The sequence below is a fragment of the Cuculus canorus genome, chromosome 3, assembly GCF_017976375.1.
Source record: "Cuculus canorus isolate bCucCan1 chromosome 3, bCucCan1.pri, whole genome shotgun sequence".
NCBI classification, from domain to species: Eukaryota; Metazoa; Chordata; class Aves; order Cuculiformes; family Cuculidae; genus Cuculus; species Cuculus canorus.
The window spans coordinates 59,944,847-59,963,466 of NC_071403.1; the positions used below are offsets into that span (position 1 = coordinate 59,944,847).

The window sequence follows — 18,620 nt, forward strand, 5'->3', positions numbered from 1 at the left end:
TGGACAGCAAGGTGGTGGCAGTGCAGGGTGCATGACTCCTCAGTCAAGGAGCAAGGGGAGGCAATGTGTGCAGCTCAAAAATCATAGAATGTTCTGAGTGGGATGGGACCCACAAGGATCATCAGGTCCAACCCCTGCCCCTGCATAGGACAACCCCAACACTCATACCATGTGTCTGAGCGCATTGTCCAAAAGCTTCTTGAATATCATCAGGTTTGGCACCATGACTGCTTCCCTGGGGACCCTGTTCCAGTGCTTCACCACCCCCTGGGTGAAGAGCCTTTTCCTAATATCCAACCTAAACTTCCCTAGCACATCTTCTTGACATTCTCTCAGGTCCTACCATCAGTCACCAGACAGAAGAGATCAGTACCTGCTCCTCCTCCCTCCGTTGTGATGTGGGCTCCCCTCAGTCTCTCTTCTCCAGACTGAACAAACCAAGTGACTTTAGCCTCTTCTCACGTTGCTTCCCCTCTAGACCCTTCATCAGCTTCGCATCCTTCCTTTGGACACTCTCTAGTAGCTTGATCTCTTTTCTATACTGTGTTGCCTAGAACTATGAAGAGTAGAGCAGGACAATCAAAACACGAGAAACAATCACAGGATCATAGTGGTTTGGGTTGGAAGTGACTTTAAAGATCATCCAGTTCCAACCTCCCTGCCATGAGCAGGGACACATCCCACTAGGTCTGGCTGCCCATGGCTCCATCCAACTTGGCCTTGAACACTGGTGCTTCCAGGGATGGGGCAGCCACAGCTTCCCTGGGCAACCTGTGCCAGTGCCTCATCACCCTCATTGTGAAGAATTTCCTTCTAATGTCTAGTATTCTCTCTAGTCCTACCACTCCGTGCCCATGTGAACAGTCCCTCCTCAGCTTTCTCGTAGCCCCTGGAGGGGGGTACTTGAAAGTAGCTATAAGATCTTCTTGGAGCCTTCTCTTCTCCAGGCTGAAAAACCCCAACTCTCTCAGCCCGTCCTCGTATGGGAGGTGTTCCAGCCCTCTGATCATCTTTGTAGCCCTCCTCTGGGCCGGCTCCACATCCTTCTCAGGTTTGAGATCCCAAAACTGGGCACAGAACTTCCAGCGGGGTCTTACGGGAGAGGAGCAGAAGGGCCGAACCGCCTCCCTCGATCTCCCACCCCACGACCCCGCAGCACCACACGAGACCCTCCAGCCCACCCCCGCCCCCACGCCCTCACTAAAGATGGCGGCGGGAGAGGCGGGGGCGGAAGTGACGCGCTTTCGGCGCGCCGGCGGCGCGGGCCCTGGGCGGCGGGGGAGGTGCCGTGAGCGGCAGGTAACGTCCGCGCGCGCCACTGCTGCTCCTGTCCTTCTTTCCTCCCGCCCTGCGGGGCCGGCGGGGGGTGAGCGGCGGGGGTGGAGAGCGAGGGAAAGGGGCAGAAGGGGAGCTGGGGGGGGAGCTGTTCCCGAGGGCGGCCCCGTGTCGTGGGGGGGGGAACCCGAATGGGGAGCGGCGGTGGGATGGGCTCCCGGTGGGCCCAGCAGGCGCGTCCCGGCTGAACCGCCGCGGGGCTGGCTTTGTCTCTTCTGGAGTGAGGTTTAGGCTTCTGATCCCCCCTTCACCCAGTCTCCAGGCTATAAAACCTGGATGCTTCGTTTGCTGCCTCTGGGGAGGGTAAACACAACGTCGGCTTGTGGTCATGGGGGGGGAAAAAAACCTGACTTCTTATCTGCAATATAAATATGGACGTGATTCTAAATTCCTATATTTTTTTTTTAAAAAAAAAAAGGATGAGCAGGCTTTCCTCGAATCTTGAGGTGGGCTGCCTCTGGCCTAAAAACAGTCTTCAATATTTCTGGGCCATAGGTATCTAGTTAAGAAAGCTGTAAATTAATGGAAAAATGTTTGATTTCAAGATGTAGTGCCTAAATTCTCGACTTGTGTTTTTTACTTCCGTAACACAACAGAACAGATCTAGTGAAAATCATGTATACATTTCAATTCTGTACCTAAAATTGACTTTTCTATCTTTTTCTTTTCTCTCTCATAAAGCACATGATGTTGTTGTTTGAAATGTCTAAGTGCTTCATTTTATGTGAGTGGATGGCAGAAGGTTTCGTAGTTCTGATTTGACCATCAGTGCTGGTATTTTTGGAAGCCCAAGCCTTAAAATTCCCAGGAAGAAACTTAAGAGAAATGTGTCGGTTAGGCTGTCAGTTGGTAGTCAATGGAATTAGTTCCAAAAAAAAAAAAAAAAAAATCGGTGCCTTTCCAGCTAAAGCAAAGCCTGGAGGAGAATGAGCATGAGCAGCTTGAGTTGTTTGTGGAGGAGGGTTCAGTTAGAGGCCTGTTCATCTGAGGCACGTTACTTGCCAGGGACTTCAGCAGAAGCATGCTGCGAAGGTTCTGTAGAGTGTGCCTGAAAAGGTTTATTTCTGTGGATTGTGCGTGTGTGTGAATGTTCTTACGTTTATTTCTAAGTGGGTGTCTCTTATCCAACTGAGCAGCTGGTAGGTTTGGTTCTGAGTTTCTGTTTACATATTGTTCTCAAGATGACACTTTTTCTCTTTTCAGGTTCTTTATTAGGATTTGACTCCTAGCATGCATTTCTCTGGAGCCGATGTTTTCCTAACGCTTTCAGCTTGGCTTAAAAAGCTACTTCACTGGAATGTTTTAAAGTGTTAAAATCCCTCTAGGATTTGCAGTTACTATAAATTAATTGAAGGAAATACTTCCCTTCTGGCCTCACCAAAGAAATAACTGGAATCATGGATCAGAACAATAGTTTGCCACCCTACGCTCCAGGCTTAGCCTCCCCTCAGGTAAAACCAAACAATTTAATATACAACTGGGATCTGAATTTCTTTGTGAAAGTGTTTTCTGTTTCTTGCATGTAACTTCAGGGTTGTTTTGTTAGCAAATCTAGAATGTTCTGCTAGCTATAGAATAGTGTTAGTATAAAGCAGAATTTTAAACCCATCAATTTGTATATGCAGTGGTATAAGAAAGATGCAGATATATGGGGTTCCTTTAAGCTGAAACATGACTGAGAAGTTGGAAATATTAATTTAATTTTGGTGGTTACCCGTTAAACCAACTTAATGGTCTGTCCCTGTGCTGTGAATGCTTTTGGTAGGAAGGGCACGGGCTTTGTTCAAACAATGTCGAGGGCTTTCTGGTTTTAGTGAGTTACTACTTTATGCCTCAGGTTTTATATGATCAGCTTAGGTTGGTTTATTTTTAGATGACTCCTGCAAGCCTTTTCTTTTAAAATTGAAATGGAGTCAACAGGATCTGTGCTTTCTGTTTCATGCTTTCTTCTGTAGGGTGCAATGACTCCAGGAATTCCAATTTTTAGCCCAATGATGCCATATGGCACAGGACTGACACCACAGCCTGTCCAGAGCACCAACAGTTTGTCCATCCTGGAGGAACAGCAGCGGCAGCAGCAGCAGCAGCAAGCGGCGCAGCAGTCTACATCACAGCAAGCAACACAGGGAACATCTGGCCAAACTCCCCAGCTCTTCCACTCACAGACTCTTACGACGGCCCCTTTACCAGGCACCACACCTCTGTACCCCTCTCCAATGACGCCGATGACTCCGATAACTCCTGCAACACCGGCGTCGGAGAGCTCTGGCATAGTGCCGCAGCTGCAGTGAGTGTCCCATGTGATAGTGCAGCATGTCTATTCTCAGGCAGCCCTTTAAAGACTTAGAACCACATCAGGAATTGGGTACTGCATTTTGGTGGGAGGGGAGGCCCTGAGGATTTATGGGTCTCCTCTAGCAATATGAGTAATTTTTTCTTTTATTTTTAGCATAGCTTCATTACTAAACCACTTAGTAGTATAAACAGTTTCTTAGTGATTTGTCAACCACACATCTTTTAAGCACGCCAGTGGAGGATGTTACATGTGTCTTCATTTAGCACTGTTGTAAGTTTTGCACTTTAGATGTTCATCACGCTTTAACTATAAATCAGTGTGGGTTGATAATCTGAAATTTCAAAATATGGATACCTGGAAACATATACGTATTTGTAATTTACTGGATACTTGTGACCCGTTCGCATAAAAGCACACTCTGTGCATAGAATTTTAGGGAGATATTAAAGCAGAATACAGGAACTATCACAGCTGAAAGGGAATTGGAAGAGTAGAGGGGAAGGAACTGGTTGCTAGTCCAGGAGCTACATTTGGGTTGTACTTAATATTCCATGTTTCCTTTCTATTTCATGGCTCCAGCTGAGTTTGTGATAAGGGAAGAGAACCCCTAGAACTAGTTCTAGGTTTAGGTATGAAGTATTTTCGCTGAACTTCAGTATTTATTAAAGAGAATTTTACAGCAATTTGTGGAAGGCCCAAAGAGCAGTGGTTGATAACGTGAATTTTGCACTGGAAGAGTAGTTCCTCGTGTTTCACTTTTCCCCCTTTAGATTTCAGGGGGTTCCCATAAAACAAGTTTCCAAGCAAATTTTGCATCTAAGAATTTCTCTTAGACTTTCTGGGGACCTGCTTTCCTATCACCTGGCAAAGGCTTTACTTCCTTGGTCATTCCCACTTTGTCCTGCACCTCTTCTTCCTCCTAAAAGGGCATACCAAGGAAAATTTCAGATGATAGTATTGCTACCTCATTTTCTCTTGTTTCCAGCAGCTTCCCTGATTGTGCTGGGTGCTCTCAGCACCAATAATATTTCCTGCCAAACTGAAATAGATGTTCTTCTCATGAGACACTTTTCATAAATATCTGGCAGATGAGGAATCAGCAATCATGCCTTAGGAGCTACTGCCCTGCGAAAGGGGGATCTTGAGCCAAAACACTGCTCAGTGCTCCTGTCAGTGGGAAAGATGTCATTCGAACTCATTTGGATAAAAAAATTTAAAGAAGAAACCCCATAATTAAAAAAAACCACACAAAACCCAAATAAAATCAATCAAGCATGTTTAAAAATGAGAAAGATGCGTCAATGCCTTATTGTCTTTTTAATGTATTTCTCTGAACTCTCTTCAGGAATATTGTGTCCACAGTGAATCTCGGTTGCAAACTTGACCTAAAAACTATTGCGCTTCGTGCCCGAAATGCTGAATATAATCCCAAGGTAAGAAAAACGAATTGGGAGTTCATCCTATAACATATATCAAAGGCACGGGTTGTGGGTATGGTTTGCTGAAATGGATTGAAAAATCTTCCTACTATAGATGCAGTTTTATACTGTTAAAAAGAATTCTTTAATAAACATAGAACATTCTGTCAAACTTGTAAAAAAAAATTTTTATACTGATGTAGCTGTACTTTTTACCAGGTTGTAATTTGGTAGATTTAGAAAGAACATAGTTTGTTTAGGAAAAACCTAAACAATGATGTAACACATTGGTCAACTTTTTTCTTGTAGAGCTGGCCTCTTAGCTGCTCACACGGGCTTGTTTGTTCATTGTGTTCAGGAAGTACTTTTTCATATCACTCTGACATATCTGGTGATGAAGTCTCCCAGAAAGAGAAAGGAAGAAAGAATTCAGGTTCTGGGCTCCTGCCAGAGCCACGGTTGTTCTGTATACACTATGGCTTCCTCCACCTGGCTGCTTTCCTGGAATTCTTGTGGTTGCAGTGCAGACACTGGGTTTTTACAGTCTTGCTTACACTCTGAGCTCCACTCCTACATGTTGTCCTCCAGTAATCCTGCCATCTCCTTGTTCCCGATGGCTAGGTTTAGTGGAACAGCAAAATGAATTTTTTTTTTAATGTTGACTTCTAAGTTGCTTGCTGCTTTTTAACAGCAGTTTAATAAACTGTGGGGTTTTTATCCGCTCAGGAAACTTCCAACAACAGCAGAGGACCTGGAGCGTTGAATCAAAAAAATTATGGCATTTTGGTTTTCATTCGTGTGGCTCCCCTTGGAAATGCTGTCTTTGCAACTACAGTAGTTGGGGTGCTATTTATAATAAAAGTTTAGGTGTTGTGTAACTGAATTGACTTACCTTGGCCAGGATTCAGTTTTCCTGGGGTGTGGCTTTTTTGGTTTAGTATTTGGGATTTTGCTACAGTTTACCTGAACTCTACTGTCTATTAAAGCAGGCCTGCAGGCATATGCCAGAACTATTGCTGTAAGTTTGTATCAGTGATGCTGTTACATAAATGCATATGAGTAAGATAATTAGTGCAGAAAAAAAATTGAGCAGGCTGTGGTAACCCTTAAGGTAGAGGTAGGTGGCTCTGTAAAAACTTGAGACTAGAATAATCGATGTGAAAAGCTGTTTTCCACTGTGGAGAGAAAGACGGGTTATGTAACACACTCCTGATTTTTAGTCAGTATATTCATCTACCAAAGAAAGATGTTGCTTGGCTGTATTATTTAAGCCATAGTTTGACAAATGTGCTGTTAGATAACCCATGCTCCCGCCTTGGTCGTGTCAGCAGAACATTTTATGGGGCTGCATGGTGAGCTGGTCCAAGTTAAATATAACAGACAAACAGGGGATCGTGTGTGTGTGTGTGTGCGCACCCACCCACATCAGTTTCTAGTATCTATTGTGCCAAAGAGTTTTAGAGTATTTGGTAATGCAGGCGGAGATGTTGCAGTACTTAGAATGGAAAGCTAGAACCAACCAGGCTGCTGTGTTCTGCTGTGGTAGTTGAGGTGACTTCTGTTTACGCAGAACTTTGATCTCCAGCTGGTCTGTTTGCTGGTATTGTAACAATGTCCAGTTTTTTAAGGAACAGAAACAAAACTGATCATAAAATATTTGCAGATGGGTAGTCTTTCATCCGGCTTATTACAGATCAATTTAAAGATGTGGAAGTTCTGTGTTTTTTAGTTATTTTTAAGATTTGTCTTTATCGCTTCGTTGCAAATGTTAATATTATTTTTATGTTGCATATACAGTAATGAGAGATGAGCTTAGTAAAATATGAATGCAGTGATGAATATCCTTCCTGTCTGGCTCTACCTCTCAGTGTGTGTGTTTGAATCTACTTACGATTTAAGGATTTTGAGTAAATTTTGAGTGATCCATAAGTGCGTTTGAACTTAATATTTCTTTGCAATGCAGTGTAAATTGTTACTTAGATTATGCCAATTTAATGTTAATGTAATGTTTAAAGCAATATATCACTAACAGCCTCATTGCTCACATTTCAGCGTTTTGCTGCTGTTATTATGAGAATAAGAGAACCACGTACTACTGCACTTATATTCAGCTCTGGGAAAATGGTGTGCACAGGAGCAAAAAGGTGTGTTTAGGCATTACAAACTAATTCATGCTGTCTTTTCTCTTGTACCATGATGCTTTAGAAGTACTATTATTTGTGTACAGTATTTGTATACATACAACAAAGTTGTACAGGTACAACTAAGCTTTCTTCTCTATTTCAAGTAGAGTAATATAAGTTTCTTCATAAAATATCTTTCATGTCTGAAAGGACTTCCCAATGAAAGGGAAATGGTAGTTCTGTTTCTGAAGCTCTTTCATACAGTCTGATAAATTCGTTTGTGGAGGCTATTTTATTAGCTTTTTTGGCTTTGCAGTTATCTTTTTTTCTTTTTTGCTAGTAATTTTAAAGTTTTGGTGACTCTGCACTGGGACTGTAGTGGCGGAGAAAGAGTGATTTTTATATTTGAATAGCTTCCTTCATCACAGGCCGAGAGCTGCAAGTCTCTGGTCCCTGAAGTCTGATCTGTTCTTAACATGATCATTGAAGCATGAGAATTGAAAACTAAACATAGGCTTAACTTCCATGGGCAAGAGAGAAATTCTGCTCTGAAGAAGTCTGTTAAGAATCCAGATGGAATAAGCTAATGAGCAGAGATGAATGAATAGAGCTGAACAGGAAACACTTTGTCTGGTGATGCTTAAAGTTCAAGCTGTCTTATTCTGTGTTAGGAGCAACCACATCCTCAGCTGTCTACAAAACTGAAGCAAACTGAGTTGTGCAACAGTGTGTAAGGCCATGTAAGTGTGTTGAACCCAGATTTGAGCGACTGGGCTGAATCAAGCAGAGGATTTGGTCAGTTTACAGTATTCATTTTCTAGCAGTAGTAGTTCAAAGTTGTTCTACAATGAAAACTTAAGAAACAGTTCTCATGTGTCATTAGAGGGACTCAGGTTGATATTTTGATTGTGAAATATGGGGAGTTCTAACTTTGTTTTCTGCGTCGAGAACAGTGAGTACAACACTAATGGTGTTCAGGATCCTAGTACCAAAATTAGCAGAAAACCAGTGATAATTGTTAATTTTGGATGTAAAAATTTTGCCTGTGTCCTTCCCTTCCCCCTCAACACAGACTGTTTGGGGTTTTTTTTCCCCAGTTATTATATTTGTGGTTTAGTGCTATTTGCTTCAAGTAATATTTAACTGAGGAAATAATGTGGATATCTTTTTCTCACTCCAGTGAGGAGCAATCCAGACTGGCAGCAAGAAAATATGCAAGAGTTGTTCAGAAACTTGGGTTTCCTGCAAAATTTTTGGATTTTAAAATTCAGAACATGGTGGGCAGCTGTGATGTGAAATTTCCCATCAGGTTAGAAGGACTGGTACTCACACACCAGCAGTTCAGCAGGTAAAGAAAGGCTTACTTACATTCTTACTACATATCGACTAGCTTAGAGACATCCATTTAGATTATTTCCTTGCAGCAGAGGGAAACCTGCATCTTTGTTCTCATTGCTGCTCTGCCTTGGGTGTAACTGAGGTTGCCCAATATGAATCATCACAAAATCATCTTTTCTGTTGCTCTCTCCAGCCGTAAAGTCTACGTTAGCTTTGCCCATTGCTGCAGTTGCAGGTGAAAGACTGGAACGTATGTCTGCAAGCATGTTTTAAACTCTATCACTCTCTTCTCTTACAGCTATGAGCCAGAATTGTTTCCTGGGTTAATCTACAGAATGATCAAGCCAAGAATTGTTCTGCTTATTTTTGTTTCAGGAAAAGTGGTTTTAACTGGTAAGTGAAGCCAGTATCTTCTTCCAGTAGGTTAGATTTAGATTATGTTACAGAGAGAACACCATGTTACCAGAAGTATGTAAGCTGCTAGGTACTGTGCTTTAGAGAAGACAGTACTGAGAAAAAAAAAAACACATAGTAGTCTTCTGTGGATGAGAGCACGTGAAGTAAACCAGATGTTTGGCTAAATCCAAGTAGGCAATGATCGTGAATCCAGTTTAAGCATGCAGGTGCCCAAAAAGCGGTAAGAGCGCAGATAATATTTCTGGCAACATCTGAAAGTCTGTTTCTGTGTGTTGTGTTTGTGTGACCGAGTTAACTGTTCTTTAACAGCTTGGCTGGAGGTTGGTGCCATTCTTTGATACAGCAGCCAAAGAAGGGGAGATACCTCAGCTCTAGGACCTCCTCCCCCTCAGAAATCCTACCTACACTTTTCCTTTTCCCCAGTTGTTCACACTGTCAAAAAAAGCTCCTGCAGTTAGGCCTTTCTACAGGAACACACTACGGGTCTGTACTTTGTAGCTAGGTCTCCTGTAGAAATTGTGTTGAGAAATCCCATTTACAGGTATAGCATATACACAAAGATACTAATGGAAGTTTTATCGGAATAAATGATAATGTATACTCTACAAGAAATGTGTATTTAAAAAACAATTGTAAAAATAGGTATTTATGAATATGCGTAGGTTTTTATAGTCACATTCAACTAAATGTTCTATAAGCTAAAATTAAGTATTTGGTGAAAGGTATAATGTAATTATGTCTCTTTTTCTAGGTGCTAAAGTACGAGCAGAAATCTATGAAGCGTTTGAAAACATCTATCCTATTTTAAAGGGATTCAGAAAGACAACGTAACAGTTTCTACGTCTCTCAGAAATTGGGGGGGATATTTTAAAAGGTATTGCATATGGCACAGCAGTAACAAGAGATGGACTTCGGCAAACTGCAACATCAGGACTTGGACAATTTCCCAGTTAGTGCCTACTTCCCTGATGCTCAAGGGGAACTGTAATATTGGTTATGTCTACTGAGTTACTGTGAGTTGCTTTACTGGGCTGTTCCCAGAACAGTCCCTCCAAGTTTTATTTATATTCTAGCTTTTAAATAGTTTTAATGCCAGTTCTATTCATAGAAAATCTGTAAGTTGGTTTAAAAGACAAATGCAACTGTGTCACTCAGCGTATAAACCACTTAAATTGCCATGTATATATGTTTTAACTTCCTTCCATAAGACCATGGTTTTTATAATTTTCAGAACTTAAGCTTTTAAATTTTTTCAATTTTAAATTTCTTTGGTGCCAGACACATTCCCTCTTTCCAGTATTAAGCAAGACAGAATAAATTTATTAATGAAAATGGCTCATTGTACATATATATAATATATACCTTCCTTCTGTTTCCTCCTTTAGTTCCACATGTACAATAAACCCTCTTTATACAATTATGGGAACTGTCTTAATGAATTTTGAAATTACCCAACTAGTAGAGTGAAATACATTGAAAACTTTTAAAAAAATTTAATCTGGATTTTTCATTAGCCCAGGCATTACTGTAAGCCACTTCTCATTTTGGGAGAACCTTAACGATGCTCTGGTTTCCTTACCAGAAGTCATATCTTTGGCAATGTCTAGCTTGAATACTTCTAGTATGTTAAAGCAAAACAGGACTGGTTAAAGAAGTTTGTGTTAATGTCTTGCCTTATGTTCAACAGGTGGGATTTATGCAAGTCTTAAGCAGCTACACTTGACTGAATTGGAACAAGAGTTCCCCGCTTAGCGTCTAGAATTTCTTTACATTACTACTTTTGTACTTTACAAACTATTGACAGCTCACTATATTAGTGTTCCTGTAAAATGTCAAAGCCCTTCCGACTAGAGTCAGTATGTACATAATCTTCCCTCTGAACTGTGCTTGAAGCTTAATGGGCTGAGAACTAAAAATAAACTTTTTTTTTTCCCTCCAGTTATTTTCCAGTAATAGTAACCTCCTTTCTATGAGTTGCACATTCTTTCAAACAGCTTTTATCTAAAACTAACCCAAATGTGATCGTGGCCTCTTTTATTTGCTAAGCTGGTGTTTCATTCCAGACAAAATGAAGTTCTGGCTGGCTTTGGTACTGCTCATCTTGTGAATCGTGGGTGACCTTAATCCTCGGACACCACTACTCACCTTGTAGTGGTGTACACTGGTGTTTCTCCAGGTGTTTTAAATAACTGGTTTCATGGATCCTAGCAGAAAGCTGCAGTTCGTGAACGTAGCTTTGCCAGGGCAAGTTCAAGATACCCAAACACTACATTACCCTCAGTGCCACGCTGCTCTGCTGTGAGGGACTGAACACTTCTGAGTGCTCTTGAACGTAACTGTGACTCTCCACACTTTTGCAGGATCCTGAGCTATTACCACCTTTCCTGCACAACTCTTAACTTTGCAGGAAAGCCTTAAGTAACTGTGGGATGGTTTTTCAATAAAATCAGTCACGCTGTACTATACTGACTTAAGATGGTGTTTGCTGTTCTGTGACTTTACCAAGGCTTAAAACTACCCTTTTGGAAATGAAGTTCCATGATGACAAGACAGCTTATGTGTAAAGCATTCCCTGCCTGCTCATTAGAGTATTTCCAACATCTAAATTAATACTGTAAAAAAACCCTCACAGTAGGCCATTTCATAAAATCACCCTCAGCATCGCTGGTAAGCAGCCATGGAGGGTTTAAGCAGGATGAAGGAATATGTAACTGAGGTAAATCCTATACTGACACACGCACACAGAGTCTTCTTTTCTGATAATGCAGCTATAGCCACAGGAGTGGCTAAGCAACTACCACAATAAATTCAGCATTATGGTTTCACTCTTCTCTTGCCTCAGCTATATGGCAGTCATATAAGAATCCCTGCAGACAACACTTACTTTCAAACTTTACCAGAGATGGCAGACTTAAGGTACAACTCGGCTTGAAAATCTGCCTTTACTTACAGGCAGTAAATAACTAGACAAACATGTTCTTGTACAGCTGGCTTTGTCTGAACTTCTGCATGGGACTGTCTGGAGCAGCAGAAAGAGATTAACTCAGTTTTAAGTCAGATAAAACACTTAATTTTCATGCGTTTTATCTTGCATAACCACTCAACAGAATGTGTAGCAACTGCCAAGTTACGATTCAGTGTACCTTTTGAGAAAGAGAAGCGGATTTAAGTTCCACAGTGAAAGACTAAGCAGCTTTATCTTCTGTACACCTGCTAAGCCTAAGCACTTAAATGAGTAGTCTGCTTTTGTCTGTGAAGTAATGATAATTTTTGAGTAGCACAAAGAAAATCGTTTTTGTCTGTGAAGTAATGATAATTTTTGAGTAGCACAAAGAAAATCCTGTCAGACAACAATCTAGGTTTTTGAAGTTCAGTCACCAATGAGACACTTTCACCAGTCCAAAAATATTTCATCTTTATTTAAACATTCAGAATTGAGATTTAAAGTTAAATTCACTGAACAAATGCCTCTGACTTCATCAGCTGGTTGAAGTAAAAAGTGGAGCACAAGAGAGAGGCTGTAGTTCTGTCACTGTTACAAGACACCCAGATACTGGTGACTTCAGTTCAATTATCTGTTTGCCAAGTGCAGAGATGCACTCAAACAAATCAAGTATTCTATTTCGATGATTCAACTTAGTAACTTGATGGAAGTTAGATGGAGCCTGCAGAGAAGTCTTGTTTCCATATGAACTCTTCCAGGTATTCATTTCCATCACCACAGTTGTCAGCACAGGTGTATACCACCAGTGTTCCCCAGTCAATGCTCTCTCCAAGGCTGTCAACCTTTAGGTGGTTCAGGAGCTGCGGCATTATCTTCAAGGAAAAATGAAGGTTCAGAGGCAGGCCACAGCTCTCTACCCTCTCCCTGCACCCCTTCCCCAAGAAGGGTCCTGCCTTAAATTAAGTTCTCTTACACCAAAAACCCAATCAAGATTACTAAGTAGTACAGCAGTTCAAATAAATCTGGAATTCCCAAAGCAGTGTAGTAGATGAACAGGGAATCAAAAGTGTGGCCTTACTTCGTTTTACCTACATTAGTTTTTTTTGACTAAGTGTTGCCTGATTCGTAAGCCTCCTTCTATTTGAAATGACCTTCATAACTATATTTTGCCTTTGCATGACATGAAGTGTATTCACCATACGTATACTTCTAGCAGTCAAAGTTCTACAGCTTGAATACATCCAGGCAGACACATTTAAATTCACTTATTGAAGCTTTTTTTAACAACATACAATACTCCTACAATTTAAGAGATGGTTCCATATTCACAAGTGCACCATTTTCTGGATGCTGCAAATTACCAGATGGGAACCCACCTTCTGTATGTGAAATTCTTATAGGAAAAAGCAGTTACAAAAATTAATAAGGGTTCTCCACAATTTAACATAGTTTGTAGTAACTTCAATGACCTTGACCTAATAGCAAGCCAACAACTGCTGGCCACAGTCAGATCTGCAATCAGATCCTGTGAAGTCTGAACTACATTCCCTATATTAGCTTTAAATTAATTTACATACCTGGAACTCAAAAATCCTTTTGGCACCACATAAACAATTTGGGATATCTTTTTCTTCAGGAATATTTTCACCCGATACCCAGACTGGGCTTTCTCCTCCTCTGCAGTATCTAATAATCTGAAACAGAGGAGAAGTTTTAAGGTCTTAAGACTCTCTTTTCATCTTGGTATAAAATTGGTATTTACTGACACAGACAAAGCTGTTAGATGGTGTAGAAAAAGGTCAGTTCCTTTAAGTAATACCCATGGCAAAGCCTTGTCAGTTGCAAATGCAGTATTCTACCAAAGACAGCCTCTTTTTATCTTTTTTTAACTACCTGAATCATGCAAGTATTCATACAGCATTTTTTTTTCAGTGATCCAGGGATAAATTGCAATGATTTCTATGTATTTCTCTAAGTAAGGGACCCAGAAACGCTAGGTCAGGTATTTTATTGAGATGGAGGAAGAGCAGATTGATACTTAGCACAAAGAAGTATACAAAAAAGTCAGGAATGCAACCCAGCTTCTTCTGTTTGTAGTTTTGCATCTAAATGCAAAGGGACCATCCTAATGTCCAAGGATGGGATATTTTCAGGTGTGTCCTTTGTTGTTCTGTGACTACCTACATGTTTATTTAGCAAATCGGGCATTCTCAACAAGAGGAGACTTACACAGATCAGTCATTTTGGGGGGTGGTCAGAGAGGGAGGTGATGCACCTATCCCAATCAGAGAAGGGAACAAACTCACGAGTCTCTCGCTTTCTGGGTGTGCACCATAACCCTTTAACTACCAGGTAAAACATGGAGAGAATTTCTTCCTCCTCCACCATGGTCATGGATTTAGACTCTGAATGAAACCAGGAACTACGATTTTGTTTGACAATGTGTCTTTGTTTTAGCCTCTTATGTTAGCAAGAAATAGCACAAGGGGAAATTCTGTTTCAAATACTTGACATTTGAAAGGCATTGCTAATGTCTTCAACCTTAAAAAGCAAAAACAACCTCCCCCACTGAGCTGGTGACTGTGAACAGAGCTCCTCTGCAGTTTTGGTTCTGCTAAAAACGAAAGCCAACAGGGCCAAAGGTTGGGGAAGAGAGTGACGATTCACCGCCTCCTTCAAGCAGAACCACTTCACAGGACTGCAGGTCCTTCCCCCACCATGTTGGCTTCGGTTCCCCTGTGCCTTCTCATCCTGACTCTGACTAATTTCTGTTTGAGATACATGAGTAGGTGCTAAACTATTACTTCAGCATGAATCAAGTTCTGCATGCAAGGAAGACGAGGGTATGTTGATGAAGGTGCATGGAAGATGAGGAGACATCCCCACTGTCTTTTTTAACTGTAGGTACAAAAGGCAGTGAAACATTTTGCAAGTGCAGCAGGTTGCTGTGCCAGAGCCCAGAAGTTCTAAGGCTGCCCCATCTTCTGACCTGCTCTGGTTCAGCAGCTACTTGCTCTTTAAAGTTTTGGAAGATCTTGTCTTCTTCAGTTTCATGTTTTGCCATTGCTTCCAATGTCTCTTCGTCTAAGGACTGAAATGCTTCACCTAAGCAAAAGAAAAAAAAAAAAACCCAAAGATTACAGGCTAATGCAAGAGAGCCAAAAATTAAAAAATATTGCACCTGTAAGTGCAATTCCCAGTGTAAATCCTTCTCTTCTAAGACTTTTTTTTCTTTTTGTGACATATAAAGACTCAGTCACATGCAGATCTGTTTACTAGTTTTAGCTACATTTTAAACATACACATCAGAACTCGCACGCTGCAAAGGAGTTAAGCTACCAAAGTTTATAGCTCCCAGTGGGTATCACTGGGACCTCTGAATCTTCAGAATGTGACATCTGGAAAAGGCCACTCCTGCCATGGGTGTGTCAGAATTCAGTTTCTAGCACCAAAGAGTACCTGTTACACTCCCACGTTCACATCAACGTGGGGCACTGAGCAGTCTGGAGACAGTGTTAGACCACAGGAAGGGACATCTGGGAACCCAGCAGCCTTCCCTTCCAACACCACAAGCTTTCCCCCCTGGGTGTGTGCAAGGCTCATGTGGCAAACTGCAAAGATGCCATGAATTTGGGGTGGAGAACAGGGGAAGCGGCCTGTAGTTCAACTGCTTAATTAAAGGTCAATTAAGATAGCCTCAGAACAGGTTTTTTTCCTAGTATAGGCAAGGAAATTTTGTTAACTATTTTCTATACATTAAGACAAACTGAACCACATCAAGCCGAGAACAACTCAATCTCCGGATTCGAACGGTGTCCAGCAGCAAATACTCAAGGCCCCATTTTTCTCACTGGAGTTGTTCTTTACCCGTAGGAAGCACACAGAGATAGAGTGTCACATGTCCCAGCTACCTGCAATTTCTCTGCAGTAGCAGCCACTTCACCAGCTCATGGGGCGGGGCTCAGCAAGTCTCTCCCCTAAAATCAACTTACATTACAGGATGTATACAAAAAAATTTGCACCACAAATGACTGTAGATTTAGCCTCTAGTCACCAGTAAACAATAACGAGATAAAAACCGCAGTATTTTGCATTTTAACAACCTAACAGGCTTCATTAAGAATAATTATACAGCATATTATTTCTTACCTGCATTGCTTGATGCTCCAAGTTCGTGTTCCTTCAGGTCCTTTGATGCATCTACAGCTCCTTGTTCATCATTGGGATCGACACTGCTGTCAGCAGGAGATTCTGGTTCCTCGGATTCTATCAAGATTTCATATTCTGGAAAGAGGAATTCGTTATGCTCTGGAATTGCATATGCTGAGTCATCTACAAAACAGAAAACAGATACCACTTCACGTCATCTCATAGTTCTCATCCTTCTCCCTCAAAAACACACAGCAAACCACATAACAAAAAATACAGCACAAACATTGCACGAACAAGAGGGATTTAGATCACTGCCAGATCTGATTTAAAGATAAGAAAGATTTACTATTAAAGACACTAGAAAACTCCAACAGGCGATGCATTGCTTTGTATCTCTGTAAATCTAGGAGACGCAGAAAATCTAGGAGACGGACTAAATAGTGTTAGCAGGTACATTTTAAAAAATGCAGTTTGACAGCTCTGTGCATATCTCATTCCAACCAGGGTATGCACGTAAGTCAGCTGTGCATCAGGTGCCCTGAGGCCCTACCAGTTTTTCTTACTTTTCCTTTTCATAGAGTAAGAAGGCAAAGTCTCCCCAAACACATCACGTATACCTTTGGTAATGATGGTATTAACTAGCTGGTTGTATGTTTCAGGCTTTCACTGTTTCAATTAAGCATTTCAAATGCCTGACCCACAACATACAATGGGAGACATATCATGCACACCAAGTTTCATTGCCCCATTATTAATGTGCTACTTCTGAAGACTGAAAATACTTCAAATACTCTGTGCTTGTTCTACAGCAAATGAACAAACCTATGAATGATACAAGACAGAGGGAGAGGCGATAGCTTCAGAAAAGGGTCTCTAAATAAGCACTTTCGTGGAAAGTGCTCTTTTCACTTACTGACCATCACAGGGTATTCTGAGAAGGCATCACCTTGAACACTCCGTTAAAACTTATGAACAAGCAATCTTAAAACTATCCTGCAGAGGGGAAAAACTGGTTTACATCCTTTCAGCTTTTTATGACGGAAGGCTAATTTGTTTGCTTTCCAAGAGCAACAAAGCCATTCTTATGTCACTGCAGTAAACAACTAACAGGGAAAAGAGCATCCGAGAGACTGACTCTCTCTTGTGAGACCTCACCTTCTCTTGTGAGACCTCATCTGTCCAGTTCTGGAATCTTCAAAGTAAAAAGAACATGGAGCTGTTGGAATGGGTCCAGAGGAGGGCTACAAAGATGATCGGAGGGCTGGAGCACCTTCCATACAAGGACAGGCTGAAGGAGTTGGGCCTGTTCAGCCTGGAGAAGAGAAGGCTCCAAGGAGACCTTATAGTGACCTTCCAGTACCTGAAGGGGCTACAGGAAAGCTGGGGAGGGACTGTTCACATAGGCTTGTGGTGACAGGACGAGGGGGAATGGGTATAAACTGGAGAGGAGCAGATTTACACTGGAGATTAGGAAGAATTTCTTCACTATGAGAGTGGTGAGGCACTGGAACAGGTTGCCCAGGGAGGTTGTAGCTGCTCCATCCCTGGAGATGTTCAAGGCCAGGCTGGATGGGGCCTTGGGCATCATCATCTAGTGGGATGTCCCCGCCCACGGCAAGGGGGTTGGAACTAGATAATCTTTAAGGTTCCTTCCAACCCAAACTATTCTATGATTCTATGACTGATCGTTCCCTTAAGAATCGCCGGCAACGGCAGCCACAAGCTTGCCTACTCCCAACCCCGCGACTCCCGCTCCTTCCGCCGCGGCTGACAGCGCCGAACCCACCTCCGTCGCTGCTCTGCCCGCAGACCCGCCGGTGCCCGCCGCCGCGCCAGTCCAGCGCCTGATGCTCGGGGCCGCAGTAGGCGGCGCGGCGGCAGCGGCCGCAGACGCGGGGCCCCAGGCAGCCACAGACTCGGCAGAGCGCGGCGCCGCGACGGAGCCGGGCGGGCGGGGGCGCGGCAGGGCCCGGCGGCGGCTCCTCGGGGGGCGGCTCCGCAGGGTAAGTGTCGTTCTGCCGCGGCAGCTGGCTCCGAAACGCTGCAGGCGAGAGGCGGCGGTCAGCGGGGAGCGGCGGCCCCAGCCCGCCCCTCGCCCCGCTCCCGCCCCCGCGCCTCACCGCGCAGCGGCCCCCGCGGGCCCGGCAGGCGGTAGCAGGAGGCGCCGCGGCAGGCGAAGACGAAGAGGGTGCGGTGGAAGGCGTCGGGACGGGCGGGCAGCGGCGCGTACAGCTGCAGCAGGAAGGCGCAGGGCTGCCGGCAGCGCTCGCAGCGCAGGGCGGCGGGGCCCGGCAGCCCGGCCTCGCCCAGCCACGCCGGCCGTCCCCCGACCTTGCTGGGGAAGTAGGCGCTGCGCAGCCGCCAAGCGCCCTCAGCCCCCGCCGACACCGCGAACCCCAGCTCCACGCCGCCCGCCATGCTTCTTGCTTCCGCCGGAAGAGACCGCCCCGCCCCTCATGGCCGCCACACGCTGCCTCAATGGCAGCCTCGCCCCGCCCACAATGGCCGCTCTGCACTGCCTCTAAGGCCTCGCCCCACCCTTAATGGCTGCTACGCGCTAGCCACAATGACCGCCTCGCCCCGCCCACAATAGCCGC

At 43.3% G+C, this 18,620-nt stretch overlaps 2 protein-coding genes across 3 annotated transcripts; one reads left to right on the plus strand and one right to left on the minus strand.

Annotated features, from left to right (window-relative positions):
• The first annotated feature begins 1,214 nt into the window (after window positions 1-1,214).
• Window positions 1,215-11,341, plus strand: TBP (TATA-box binding protein). 2 transcript variants are annotated; one of them, XM_054063756.1, is made up of 8 exons: window positions 1,215-1,299; window positions 2,539-2,786; window positions 3,291-3,622; window positions 4,977-5,064; window positions 7,102-7,193; window positions 8,353-8,520; window positions 8,809-8,903; window positions 9,679-11,341. In XM_054063756.1, exons 2-8 carry the CDS (start codon window positions 2,733-2,735, stop codon window positions 9,756-9,758), a joined length of 909 nt encoding a protein of 302 aa, XP_053919731.1. In that variant the 5' UTR covers window positions 1,215-1,299; window positions 2,539-2,732; the 3' UTR covers window positions 9,759-11,341. The 2 variants fall into 2 exon arrangements, with proteins under 2 accessions (XP_053919731.1, XP_053919732.1); XM_054063757.1 differs by having other exon boundaries at window positions 1,269-1,366.
• Window positions 11,342-12,325: 984 nt separating this feature from the next.
• PDCD2 (programmed cell death 2) lies at window positions 12,326-18,468 on the minus strand. The gene is made up of 6 exons (XM_054061627.1): window positions 18,144-18,468; window positions 17,810-18,064; window positions 16,021-16,203; window positions 14,861-14,976; window positions 13,449-13,565; window positions 12,326-12,743 (listed from the first exon to the last, which is right to left on the minus strand). The coding sequence occupies exons 1-6, from the start codon at window positions 18,439-18,441 to the stop codon at window positions 12,582-12,584; spliced, it is 1,131 nt and encodes a 376-aa protein (XP_053917602.1). The 5' UTR covers window positions 18,442-18,468; the 3' UTR covers window positions 12,326-12,581.
• Window positions 18,469-18,620: the final 152 nt, after the last annotated feature.

Bases quoted from the DNA above. Each gene is read 5' to 3' on its own strand.
- TBP (XM_054063756.1), top strand. From the start codon at position 2,733: ATGGATCAGAACAATAGTTTGCCACCCTACGCTCCAGGCTTAGCCTCC. The intron at 7,194-8,352 runs GTGTGTTTAGGC...TTCTCACTCCAG, and splicing joins GTGTGCACAGGAGCAAAAAG to TGAGGAGCAATCCAGACTGG. The intron at 8,904-9,678 runs GTAAGTGAAGCC...CTCTTTTTCTAG, and splicing joins AGGAAAAGTGGTTTTAACTG to GTGCTAAAGTACGAGCAGAA.
- PDCD2 (XM_054061627.1), bottom strand. From the start codon at position 18,441: ATGGCGGGCGGCGTGGAGCTGGGGTTCGCGGTGTCGGCGGGGGCTGAG. The intron at 18,065-18,143 runs GTGAGGCGCGGG...TCTCGCCTGCAG, and splicing joins CCCGCGGGGGCCGCTGCGCG to CGTTTCGGAGCCAGCTGCCG. The intron at 16,204-17,809 runs GTGGGTTCGGCG...TCTGTTTTGTAG, and splicing joins CGGGCAGAGCAGCGACGGAG to ATGACTCAGCATATGCAATT.